General features: G+C 55.2%; 1 protein-coding gene across 1 annotated transcript in view; it reads right to left on the reverse strand.

Annotated features, from left to right (window-relative positions):
* Positions 1 to 313: 313 nt before the first annotated feature.
* The window catches only part of HTR2C (5-hydroxytryptamine receptor 2C), a 77,368-nt gene continuing 64,737 nt past the window's right edge, over positions 314 to 12,944 (reverse strand). Inside the window, exons 5-7 of the mRNA XM_039912436.1 lie at positions 12,620 to 12,820; positions 1,228 to 2,045; positions 314 to 622 (exon numbers count right to left, since the gene is read on the reverse strand). Coding sequence (XP_039768370.1) covers positions 314 to 622; positions 1,228 to 2,045; positions 12,620 to 12,820 — 1,328 coding nt within the window. The remainder of the gene's footprint in view (positions 623 to 1,227; positions 2,046 to 12,619; positions 12,821 to 12,944) is intronic.

Here is a 12,944-nt window from a genome sequence, read left to right on the forward strand (position 1 = left end):
CCCGCGGCACCACCGATGTCAGCTCCCGGTGGTTGCCCCTTGCCCCTTCCTCGCGAGGCCCGGGCAATTTCTGAGTGGCAAGAGCACGGGCTTGGGAGGCAGAGGACGTGGGTTCTAATCCCGGCTCTGCCCCTTGTCTGCCGGGTGACCTTGGGCAAACCGCTTCACTTCTCTGGCCCTCAGTCACCTCATCTGGAAAATGGGGATTGAGACTGAGCCCCACGAGGGACAACCTGATGACCTTGTATCTATCGCAGCGCTTAGAACAGTGCTTGGCACATAGTAAGGGCTTAACAAATACCGTCATTATTGTTTAAACGGAGCCGTTCCGCAGGAAATCGGCCAACAGCCACTGAGCCCTCGGGCGGAACCCCGTGTTCCCGGGGCCAGGAGTCCCGCAGACGCCCCCGAGGGCGAGTGCCCTGACTCCAGCGGGGGGATTTCGGTGGGCGGCAGCGGCGGCCAGGGCTCGGGGCGTGTCCACCGGTGGCTGCGGGTCCTTCAGGCGCCGACCCCTTTGGGCCTGGGCCCGGGGCCGGCAGGGCCTCTCTGGGGTCGTGGCTCCCGCTCCGTCCAGCTCTCTGAGGGGCAGAGCGAACCCCCGAGGCCCGGCGAGCAGGTCCTGGGGCCAGAGCAATGGAGGATAGGCCGGACTTCTCCGGGTCCGGCGCGGGAGGCCCAGACACGACCCCCGGCCGGCTGTGTGACCTCGGGCCAGTCACTTACCTTATTGGGGCCTCGGTTTCCTCGGCCGCCCCGCGGGGAGAACACTCCCCTCCCGACCCCCTTGCGGCTCCCCGACCCACCCTGTGCCCTGGGGCGGGGGCAAAAGGCGTCCACGGCGAAGCAACGTCCGGAGAGCTTCAAGGGCCGTGGCGCAGTCCAGGCGCTGGGGGACGGGGCCTCCCTTGGGGCCGGCTTGGGTCGGCGAGCCCTTTTCAGGGCGAGGGTCCCTTCCGTCCGGCACTGACCACGGGCCTCTGAGACGGGCTGTGCGGGCCAGCCCAGCGTCCGGTCCTGGCGTGGACCTCCAGCCCCAAAGGGCTCCCGCGGGGGATGCGTCGACGCGTGGCGGCAGGAGGGGGACTTGTCCACCTCCCAGTGCCGGGGCCGGTGCCGGATCAGGGTCCAGGGCCGAGTCCGGTGCCGATGGGGCCTGGGGCCTCCCTCCCTCCGTCCCTCCCACCCTCCGAGCCGAGGCCGCGGCGTCGGTCACACGCAGCTGACCCTCTCGCTGACCTCCCCGCGGCCGCGGTCAGCGGGCCTCTCCGGGCCTCCCGCCGGACCGACGCCGCTCAGCTCGTGGCCGTTGCGGCAGCCGTGCGGGACGAGGTCCTCCTTGGCCGGGGCGGGGCCGGGGCTGGGGACGGGGCCCGTCCCGGCCGGGCCGGGGCCCGGGGGTGGCCGCGGTCCGGCCTTGCGGGCGCCGTGGTAGCGGCAGCGGATGTAGCTGGCGAAGGCGCGGCGGTAGGTCTTGTTGAAGAGCGTGTAGACGAGGGGGTTGACGCCGGAGCACACGTAACCCACCCAGACGAAGACGTTGAGCAGCTCCTCGAGCAGCCGCTGGTCGCAGGCCCGGCGGCAGAGCACGGACATGACGTTGGTGATGAAGAAGGGGCACCACATGAGCAGAAACAAGAAGAAGACGACGCCCAGCACCTTGGAGGCACGGCGCTCGTTGGTGATGGACTGCATCGTGCCCTTGCGGAACAGGGCCTCCCGGTGCCCGGGTGAGCTGCCCCGCGACGACGCCCCGTCGTGGTTGGGGATCATGGCCACGGCCTCCGGGTGGGGGTCAGGCCGCAAGCAGCCGGCGCTGGCCCGCCTCGGCGCCCGGGACGCCTCCCCGTAGAGGAACACGGTGGCCTGGCGCTGCAGGACCTGCACCGTCAGGCAGTAGGTGAACACCATGATGACCAGCGGGATGAAGAAGGCCACGAAGGAGCCCACCAGGACGAAGTTGGGGTCGTTGAGCACGCAGCTGCCGTTGACGAACACGCGGCCGCGGTCCTGGAGCCCGATGGCGGGGATGGGCACCGACACGCCTGCCGTGGCGACAAACGGGGGGTGTCACCAATTGGGGGAGGGGGACCCATGCGGTAACGGGGGCGTGATGCCTGGGGTAGGGGGGTCAAGTGGGGGAACAAACGTGGGATTGGGACATGGGGGGGTCGGTGGGTCAGGGGCAGGTTCTGAGGAGGCAGAGGAAGTGGGCCTACTAAAAATGACCGGCCTTTCCACGCCCCTAGAATTCTACTGGCAATCGTTGTCCTTGAAGGATCAGTTACTGTAATAACAGCTTCTCTTAGTGGAAAGAGCATGGGCTTGGGAGTCAGAGGAAGTGGCTCTCTAATCCCGGCTCCGCCACTTATCTGCTGTGTGCCCTGGGACAAGGCACTTCACTTCTCCGGGCCTCAATTACCTCATCTGGTAAACGGGGATGAAGACTGTGAGCCCAACGTGGGACAACCTGTTGACCTTGTATCTACCCCAGTGCTTAGAACAGTACTTAGCACATAGTAAGCACTTAACACATTATTATTATTATTGTTATTAACAATAACTGTAAGGGTGCACGTGTATGCCTGTTTGCGTGTATGGGTGAGTGTGTGCATTGTGGGGGGTTAGCGTCGTGGGTGGGGAGGGCCACGTCTCCACCAAATCTCCCACCCAGGCTCCCACGCCTTCCTCACCTCTTTCATTCATTCGATCGTATTGATTGAGCGCTTACTGCATGCAGAGCACTGTACTAGCGCTTGGAAAGTACAATACAGCAATAAGGACTCTAGGCCTCTAGGCTGTTGTGGACAGAGTGTGTTTGTTTATAGTTATATTATACTCTTCCCAAGTGCTTAGTACAGTGCTCCACACACAGTAAGTGTTTAATAAATATTATTGACTGACTGGCTGAGCGCGGCCAGAGACCCTCGTTCCACTCCCCCCCTCCCCGACCCCCAGAGTCACGGGACATTGTGCTCCCCAGCACCCCCACCCCCCGGGCCGTGGGACATTACATCCCCAACACCCTTCCCCCCCTCCATCCAGAAACAGCCATCCTCTGGGGAGCACTCCCTCCTCCCCTGTGCTCTGACTAGAGGTGAATGATTCCCCCCAACCCCCACCCCGGGCATTGCCCTTGTTCTCACTGTGTCACTTTAGCTGCTACCTGCCCCCCTACCTACTCACCCCGCTCCTCTCCCATGAGTTTCCTCTCCTTTAACCCCCACAACAGCTCCACCCTTCTTCAAATCGGCCATCCACAGGGCTCCCTCCGCCGTCTCAGAGATATTTGGGCCATGAGCCGCAGGACTCTCCTTGCCTCTTGCCTTTTGATTTTGATCTGATAGACCCATAGACAAATCAACATTCGACCCTGGACATCACCCGCTTATTAATAGTATTTTATTATATCATATTACTATATCATCGCTCTCGCATGTTACTGTTAATTGTTCTCAGTGTTGCCACTTACCTCACTAACTTCATCATGACCTTCCACGCACCCTCCTCCCATCTGCCCCTCCCAATCCTCACCTTCCCCTTCCCCTCTCCCGCCCAGCTCTTTCCCGCACTTTCCTCAGCCTCCTCCCCTCCTCCCCACTCCCTCCCTAGAATCCCACTTTACCAGCGCCATCCCTCATCCCTCTCCCCTTGCACTCTTCCCCACCGAACCCTCTCCTCCCACACCCTTCCCTTCCCTCTTCCCCGCCCACGTCCCTTCCCAGTTCTCCTGTCCCATCGCCACCCCTCATCCTCCTCTCCCCACCCAGGTCCCCGCCACCTCATCCCCATCCAAACCCTCCCCTCCCCCTGCTCCCTTCCCCCTCCTTCCTCCTCTCCCACAGCTTCTGCCAAGTGTGGCCTATGGAATCCCTGCTCCTTGAGAGGTAAACTCCCTTTCATCCTTGACCTTTTCCTTTCCCGATCTCTCCTCTTCCTTGCCCTTACGAAGAGCTGGCTCACCCCTGAGGACACGGTCTCTTCTGCTGCTCTCTCCAGCGGAGGCTTCTCCTCCCACTCCACCAGACTCACGGGGAAAGGAGGAGGCGTCGGCTTCCTTCTCGCACCCCATTGCCGCTTCCGCACTATCCCTCCTCCCCCTTCCCTCTCCTTCCCCTCCTTTGAAGCCCATATAATTCACCTCTACCACCCCCTTCAGATTATTTTAGCTGTCATCTACCACCCCCCTGGTCCCACCTCTAACTTCTTTAACCACCTTGACCCCTTTCTCACCTTCCTTCTCTCCTTCTCGCTGCCTACTCTGATCCTCGGAGACTTCAACATTACCATGGATGTACCCGGTGACCCCTCTGCCGCCTGCCTACTATTGCTCCTTGACTCTGCCAACCTCCTGCTCCACCACACCTCGCCCACTCACCAACTTGGTCACACCCTCGATCTCATCATCTCTCACTGATGCACTATCTCCTCCTTCACCAACTCTGAAATCCCTCTCTCCAGACCATAACCTTCTCACCTGCATCTTCTCTCACACTTCCTCCCCCTGCAAATCTGTATTACTCCTCCACAGAGATCTCCGCTGTCTTGACCCCTTCCGTCTCACCCAAAGCATCACACCCCACCTTGCCTCCCTATCCTCTCTTCCCACTCTCTACGATCAGATTACTGCTCTCTACTCAACCCTCACTACTCAACTCAACTCGCCCGCTCCCCTTTCCCTCCACCGCTTTCGCTCCACTACCCCGCAACCCTGGATCTCCGCCTCTGTCCGCCTTCTTTGCTCCCGTGCTCGTGCTGCTGAGCGCTGCTGGAGAAAGTCTAAGCACCAAGCCAACCTTAATCACTTCAAATTTATCTTTTCCTGCCTTAACTCTACCCTCTCCTCTGCCAGGCAAAACGACTTTTCTTCCCTCATAGACGCCATGCCCATCACCCCCGCCCACTGTTCCGGACTTTTAACTCTCTCCTCAGGCCCCCTGTTCCTCCCCTTCCCCCATCCCTCACTCCCAACGATCTGGCCACCTACCTCATTACAAAAATTAACACTATCAGGTCTGAGCTCCCAAAAGTCACCCCTCTCCCTTCTCCATCCCTTCCGCTCCCAACCCTCTCCCCTACTTTCCCCCATCCTTCCCTGCAGTATCCTCAGAGGAGATCTACTCCCTCCTCGCAAGTGCCACCCCCTCCACCTGTCCTTCGGACCCCATTCCCGCTCACCTTGTAAAAACTATCGCCCCTGCCTTCCTCCCCTCCTTAACTTCTATCTTTAACCGCTCACTCGCCAATGGCTTCTTCCCCTCTGCCTTCAAACATGCCCACGTCTCCTCCATCCTAAAAAAAACCCTCTCTCGACCTCATTTCCCCTTCCAGTTATCGTTCTATCTCCCTCCTACCCTTCCTTTCCAAACTCCTAGAACGAGTAGTCTACACTCGCTGCCTTGAATTCCTAAACTCCTACTCTCTTGTGGACCCCCTCCAATCTGGCTTCCATCCCCTCCACTCCATAGAAACTGCCCTCTCGAGGGTCACCCATGACCTTCTTGCCAAATCCAATGACTCCTACTCTATCCTAATCCTCCTCAATCTTTCAGCTGCCTTTGACACTGTCGACCATCCCCTTCTCCTCCACACTTTATCTCACCTTGGCTTCACGGACTCCTTCCTCTCCTGGTTCTCCTCTTAGCTTTCTGGCCGTTCATTCTCGGTCTCCTTCGTGGGCTCCTCCTCCCTCTCCCATCCACTAACTGTAGGGGTTCCTCAAGGGTCAGTTCTTGGCCCTCTTCTGTTCTCCATCTATACTCACTCCCTTGGTGAAGTCATTTGCTCCCACGGCTTCAACTATCATCTCTACGCAGATGACACCCAAATCTCCATCTCCGCCCTTTCCTCTCCATCCAAACTGCTATCGCGCTGGTACAAGCTCTCATAATATCCCGACTGGATTATTGTGTCAGCCTACTCTCTGATCTCCCTTCCTCCTGTCTCTCCCGACTCCAGTCTATTCTTCATTCCGCTGCCCGGATCATCTTCTGCAGAAATGCTCTGGGCATGTCGCCCCCCTCCTCAAAACCCTCCAGTGGTTGCCTATCAACCTCCTCATGAAACAAAAACTCCTCACTCTTGGCTTCAAGGCTCTCCATTCCCTTGCCCCCTCCTACCTCACCTCCCTTCTCTCTTTCTACTGCCCACCCCATATACTCCGCTCCTCTGCCGCTCACCTCCTCACTGTGCCCCGTTCAAGCCTGTCCCGCCATCGACCCGTGGCCCACGACCTACTACTGTCCTGGATTGCCCTCCTGCCTCACATCGCCATCTAACTTTCTTCCCCTCTTCAAAGCCCTACTGAGAGCTCACCTCCTCCAGGAAGCCTTCCCAGACTGAGCTTGCTCCCCCTCCTCTCCCCATTCTGCTCTTCCCCCTTTCCCTCCCCTCAGCACTGTGCTCATTTGTATATATTATTTATTACCCTCTTTATTTTGTTAATGAGGTGTTTATCTCCTTGATCCTATTTATCTTGATGATGCTGTCTTGTTTTGTTTTGTTCTGTTTTGCTTTGCTGTCTGTCTCCCCCATTTAGACTGTGAGCCCATCACTGGGTAGAGATTGTCTCTATCTGTTGCCGAATTGTACAGTCTAAGCGCTTGGTACAGTGCTCTGCACATAGTAAGCACTCAATAAATACTATTGAATGATTATCATCTGGAATTTGTTGAGCACTTACTATGTGCTAAAATATGGGGACACACAATGCACCCGAATCAGACACAGTCTCTGTCCAACAGAGGGGTCTAAGTGGGAGGGGATCGTCGGCCACCTCCATCTCCTCCTCTGGTCACCCGTGTCCCACCCTGCTCTTGCTCCCACCTCCCTCCCTGCCCCATCATCACGTGACCCAAGCACGAGGTTCTCAGGCCCCCCTGGCACTTATGTTCGAAGCCTTACACTAAGGTTGCTTCTAACCCTGAGCTTTATTGTAGTTTCTGTTTCCTCTGCTAGACTGTAAGCTCCTTAAGGACAGGGTCGTGTCTCCTTACTCTAGAGTATGCTCCCAGCCTTGATTAGGTGTTCTGCACACAGAAAACGCTCTGTCAATACCATCATCATCATCATCATAGGTATTTGAGCACTTGCTGTAGTAAGTGCTTGAGAGAATACTAGTGGAGCGACTGATTGTCCAGACTGTGTCCTCCACCTGTAGGGAGTCAGAGGTCAAGGGTTCAAATCCCGGATCTGCCACTTGTCAGCTGTGTGACTGTGGGCAAGTCACAACTTCTCTGTGCCTCAGGTACCTCATCTGTAAAACGGGAATTAAGACTGTGAGCCTCATGTGGGACAACCTGATTACCCTGTATCTACCTTAGCGCTTAGAACAGTGCTCTGCACATAGTAAGCAATTAACAAATACCAACATTATTATTCACTGCAGACTTGCTCTGCCCTCCTGAGAATGCTCAGCATATACTCCTTCCATCTTCCAAGCACGCTGGAAGATGCTGAGACATAGATCCCCTCCACCTTTGAGAATGTTGGACCTAGATTCACTTCTCCCTCCGAGCAGGTTCAGCATAGACTCACTCCGCCCTGCGAGCTCAGTCAACATTGACCCTCTCCATCCTCCGAATGGACCCACTCCATCCTCTGAGCACACGCAGCATAGACCGGCTCCACCCTCTGAGCATGCTGGGCATAGTTTATGCTGGGCATAGTTTAGCCCTCCAACCATGCTCAGCATAGACCCACTCCGCCCTCCAAACACACTAGGCATAGACTTGTTCTGCCTTCTGAGCACGCTCTGGGCATAGACTCGCTCTGTTCTCTGAAAATACTCATTGTAGCCTCGCTAACCGCCGACCTTCTATCTCAGGAGGTAAATCCTCACACCGGCAGTTAGACTTTTCACAGTTTCCTGGATCTTGAGTCGACAGTTTGCAATCTCATCCTGATTTGGCAGCATCCAATTTTCCCAGGAGAGTCGCGGAAAAAGAGCCAGAAGTTTGTGACCCAGTTATTTCAGAGACCTCCCTCTTCCATGGAACCAGGGACCACTCCTCCAATTTCAAGTGATCTCCCCTAAGCCTGGTGACCGTACTAGGGAAGACGAAACCACTGCGGCAGACTCCAAGCCAACTCTCCTTTTAGCAGGCAGGGAGGGAGGGAGGAAGGGAGGGAGGGAGGGAGGGAGCACTTGCAGGACTGGTGAAACAAGTGTTACTAATGAAGTGAGCTGTTTTTCTATTTACCCTGCAAGGTCGGGATAATGAAGAGACACTTCCAGCAGGCGGAACACGGATATATATGATCGGAATTTGAGTCCAAATTCCATGATTTTTACCTGCTAGGAGGCAGGTTCTGGGGTGGCAGTGGAGGTGGGCCTAGTAAAAATGCTTTAGGATGTCTAGCCTTTCCACACACCTAGAATTGCATTGGCAGTTGTCCTTGAAGGATCACTTAGTGTAATGACTGTAAGTGTGCACGTATATACCTTTCATTCATTCATTCATTCAATAGTATTTATTGAGCGCTTACTATGTGCAGAGCACTGTACTAAGCGCTTGGGATGAACAGGTCGGCAACAGATAGAGACAGTCCCTGCCGTTTGACGGGCTTACAGTCTAATCGGGGGAGACGGACAGACAAGAACAATGGCACTAAACAGCGTCAAGGAGAAGAACATCTCGTAAAAACAATGGCAACTAAATAGAATCAAGGCGATGTACAATTCATTAACAAAATAAATAGGGTAACGAAAATATATACAGTTGAGCGGACGAGTACAGTGCTGTGGGGATGGGAAGGGAGAGGTGGAGGAGCAGAGGGAAAAGGGGAAAATGAGGCTTTAGCTGCAGAGAGGTAAAGGGGGGATGGCAGAGGGAGTAGAGGGGGAAGAGGAGCTCAGTCTGGGAACGCCTCTTGGAGGAGGTGATTTTTAAGTAAGGTTTTGAAGAGGGAAAGAGAATCAGTTTGTGTATGTGGGTGAGTGTGCATTGTGGGGGGTGAGCGTGTTGCATGCGTGTTGGTGCCTATGTGTGTGCATATCTGTGTATGTGTGCATGTGGGTGAATGTGCCTGTACATGCACATATGTATATGTGGATGAGTGCATGCACGAATATGTGTGTGTTTGTGAGTGTGTGCAGGCTTGCTCATGAGTGGGTGAATGCATACATGTGTACACAGACACTGAGTTTTTTCCTAGAGGGAGGCCCTGAAGATATCTCAGCTTCCATATGAGGGGGTAGGGGCTCAGCACAACACGGCACTTCTATGAATGGTTACCCGTGGAGGGGGAGGAGCGGAGAGCACCCCGCAACCTATGGAAATATATGGGAGCAGGGGGCCGGGATTTAAAAAGTCATCCTGCCCCATCCCCTTCCACCCAGCTGTTTAGAGTCCTCTGGCTTCCTGGTCCATGACCAACACTACTTCCTTTTACCCCTTCCCCTCCCCCCATCTCATCCTTGGGGTCTAATAGTGAAGAGACTGTGGTAGGGCTGGTGATGGTGGTGAAGATTGGCGGTCATGCTGGTGGTGAAGACTGGTGGTAGTGATGATGCTGGTGGTGGTGAAGACGGATGGTGGTGATGATGGTACCTTGATGAGATTATGAAATGGTCACCGCCTGTGGGCCATCTTCCATCCTCCAGGCGACACCCCCGCATTCCTGCCATCAGCCCCCACCCCCCCAGCCCCAACCTGTCCCAGCCCCACTCCACAGCTGTTTTCAGTTGCCAAAGCCAAGCGCATTTGCTTTTATCCTTTCGCTCATTAAAATGGGCGGGTGTACTAAAACGCAGGAGAAAACGACTCCACAGAAATAAACCAGTCCATGACGATGACTAACAGCTTCCCTACATCTTCATTAGCTCCCGCGTGTGCCAAAACTCCTCCCCGAGGGTCCGTGCTGTTCTGTGTGCTTGCTCACGGCTGCCCCGAGTGCCCATGCTATTCCACCCATGAACCAAACTCCTCCCCGTGTGCTTGTGCTGGGTTTTTTATGGTATTTCTTCAGCATTTACTATGTGCCAGGCACTGTACTAAAAGCTGGGGTAGATACAAGATAATCGGGTCGGACACAGTCCATGTCCCACATCGGGCTCACAGTCTTAATCCCCATTTTACAGATGAGGAGATTGAGAGACAGAGAAGTGAAACGACTTGCCCAAGGTCACAAAGACTAGTGGCAGAGCCGGGATTAGAACCCAGAATCTCTGAGGACGGGGATCAGGTCCATTAACTCCATTATCCCTCCCCAAGCGCTTAGCACAGTGCAGAACACTGTATGGGAGACTGTGGTGTAGAGAATTCTGTGCTGGGCACCGACTGCAGACAGGGAGAGCTCCGTGCTGGGCATCAGCTGTGGGCAAAGCCCTGTCCTGGGTGCTGACTGGGGACTCCCCTGGCAATTATTATGGTGCTTGTTCAACTCTTACTATGGCCAAGCACTGTTCTAAGCACTAGAGTAGATACAAGTTAATCAGATTGGACACAGTCCCTGCCCACATGGGGCTCACACTCTTAATCCCCATTTTACAGATGAGGTAACCGAGGCCCAGAGAAGTTAAGTGATTTGTCCAAGGTCACACAGTCGTAACCCTTGAATGCTCCTCCAGAATTTGGGGTACCTAGTGTCCTGGCTCTCCTGCTGCTGCCCGCTGCTCTTTGCCCCTTTCACCCTGGGCCTGGGCCCCTCTATCCACTAATGGTGTTTATTGAGCACTTACCATATTTTTCCTTTGATTGTACTTTACCAAGCACCCAGCATCAATAAATGGTATTTATTGAGTGTTTACTATGTGTACAGCACTGTACTAAGTGCTTGGGAGAGTACAACAGAATTAGTGGACAGGTTCCCTGCCCTTAATGAGTTCACAGTCTAGAGAGGGAGGCAGACAATAATATAAATAAATAGGTATAACCTTCTACAAGCAGCAGGTGCCGAGACCAGCACTTCACACTCAATAGACACCCAGCACGGCAAACAGTCCACCCACAGCAGGAGCCCCAAACAGCCCTCTGAACCCAACTGGTGCCTCAAACAGCCCTCTGCACATAGTAATAATAATTATGGCACTTGCTAAGCATTTACTGTGTACCAAACACTGTTCTAAGCACTGGGGTAAATACAAGTTAACCAGGTTGGACACAGTCCCTGCTCGACAGGGGTGTGGCACTCTAAATCCCCATTTTACAGATGAGGGAACTGAGACATAAAGAAGTGAAGTGACTTGCCCAAGGTCACACAGCAGATATGTGGCAGAATGAGGATTAGAACCCAAGTCCTTCTTAACCCCAGGCCCATGCTCTGGCCATTATACCACACTGCTTCTCGCAGGCAGACAAGAGACTACAATATAGTGTAGCATACTGCATACATCAGGTGCCCACTACAGCCTTCTGGATCCAGCAGGCACTCACTACAGTGTTCAGCACTCAGTAGATATTTCTTAAACTTACTGCGTGCACGGAACTGTACTAAGCATTGAGAGAATAAATAGCTGAGAATCAAACAGGGTCCCTGTTTCTCCTGGGGCTCACAATCAAAAAGTAGGCGTACAGTGCATCACTCTCCACATGGCAAGCGCCCAGTACAGCCCCCTGAACCTAGCCAGCACTCAGCATAGTGCTCGGCACTAAGTCAGTGTACAGTGGATCAATCTGCACTCAGCTGGTGCCCAGTACGACAGGCTGGGCCCAGCAGGCACTCAGTATAGTGTTCCGCACTCAGCCGATGCACAATGCAGGCTTCCCGAACTGCCCTCTGAGCCCAGCAGGTGCCCAGTACAGTGCTCTGCATCCTGTAGGTGCTGGATACAGCACTCTGAACACAGCGTTCTGCCTGCATTTGGCACTTAGTCCTCAGTCTAGCTCTCTGCTCATCCTGGGCTCCCACTATAATGCTCTACACCCAGCAGGGACCTGTACGGATGGATGAATGGTCATATGAATAAACTCAGTGCTTAGAGCAGCATTCTGCACACAGTAAGTGCCCAGGAAATACTATTGATTGATAGTATTGTGGGGCTCACAGTCTTCATCCCCATTTTCCAGACGAGGTAACTGAGGCCCAGATAAGTGAACTGGATTGCCCAAGGTCACACAGCAGACAAGTGGCGGAGCCAGGATGAAGAACCCCCGCCCTCTGACTCCTAAACCCGTGCTCTTGCCACTAAGCCATGCAGCTTCTCTAGACTGTCAACTCGTTATGGGCAGGGAATGTGTCTATTTTTATATTGCACTCTCCCAAGTGCTTAGTACAGGGCTCTGCACACACCAAGGGCTGAATAAATACAACTGAATTGAATTGAATGATCGCTATGGGCAGGGAATGTATCTGTTTATTGTTACACTGTACTCTACTAAGTGCTTAGTACAGGGCTCTGCACACAGCAAGCGCTGAATAAATGTAAGTGAACTGAATTGAACGCACACACGCCCCCGAAGGCCGCACCTAAAGGACGCAGCCGGAAGGTGGGCGGAGGCTGCATCCCTGCGGGATAATTCTAGGTGGCCATGGGCCCGGCGGCTGACCAGCTGTCCCCCTCCCCTCCCCCGGATTCCTAGCAGCCAAGACACCCCCCTCCCCATCATTCCCATCTCGGGTCACCCCTCCCCCTGCCCCCTGCAGCCTCTCCCCGCCCCCAGGGGTGGGGCACCCTCACCGATGGAGATGGTCCAGACGGCGGCGATCTTGATGACGGCCTTGGTGCGGGAGTTGAAGCGGCTGTGCTCGATGGGGTTGCGGATGGCCACGTAGCGGTCCAGGGAGATGGCGCACAGGTGCATGATGGACGCCGTGGAGAACAGCACGTCCAGCGCGATCCATACCGGGCACAGCCCCTGGGGCAGGGGCCACGTGTAGTCTGCCCCGTGGGGCAGGGGCGGGTCAGTGTGATGGCGGGGACGGGGTCCCCCCTGCCCTCGCTCCTCCCCCGCCCCGGGGGCCGCAGGGACTCCCACCCCCTCTCTTTCCCTCCCCCCGACTCA

Source organism: Ornithorhynchus anatinus, chromosome 6 (genome assembly GCF_004115215.2).
Source record: "Ornithorhynchus anatinus isolate Pmale09 chromosome 6, mOrnAna1.pri.v4, whole genome shotgun sequence".
In the NCBI taxonomy this organism is placed as follows: domain Eukaryota; kingdom Metazoa; phylum Chordata; class Mammalia; order Monotremata; family Ornithorhynchidae; genus Ornithorhynchus; species Ornithorhynchus anatinus.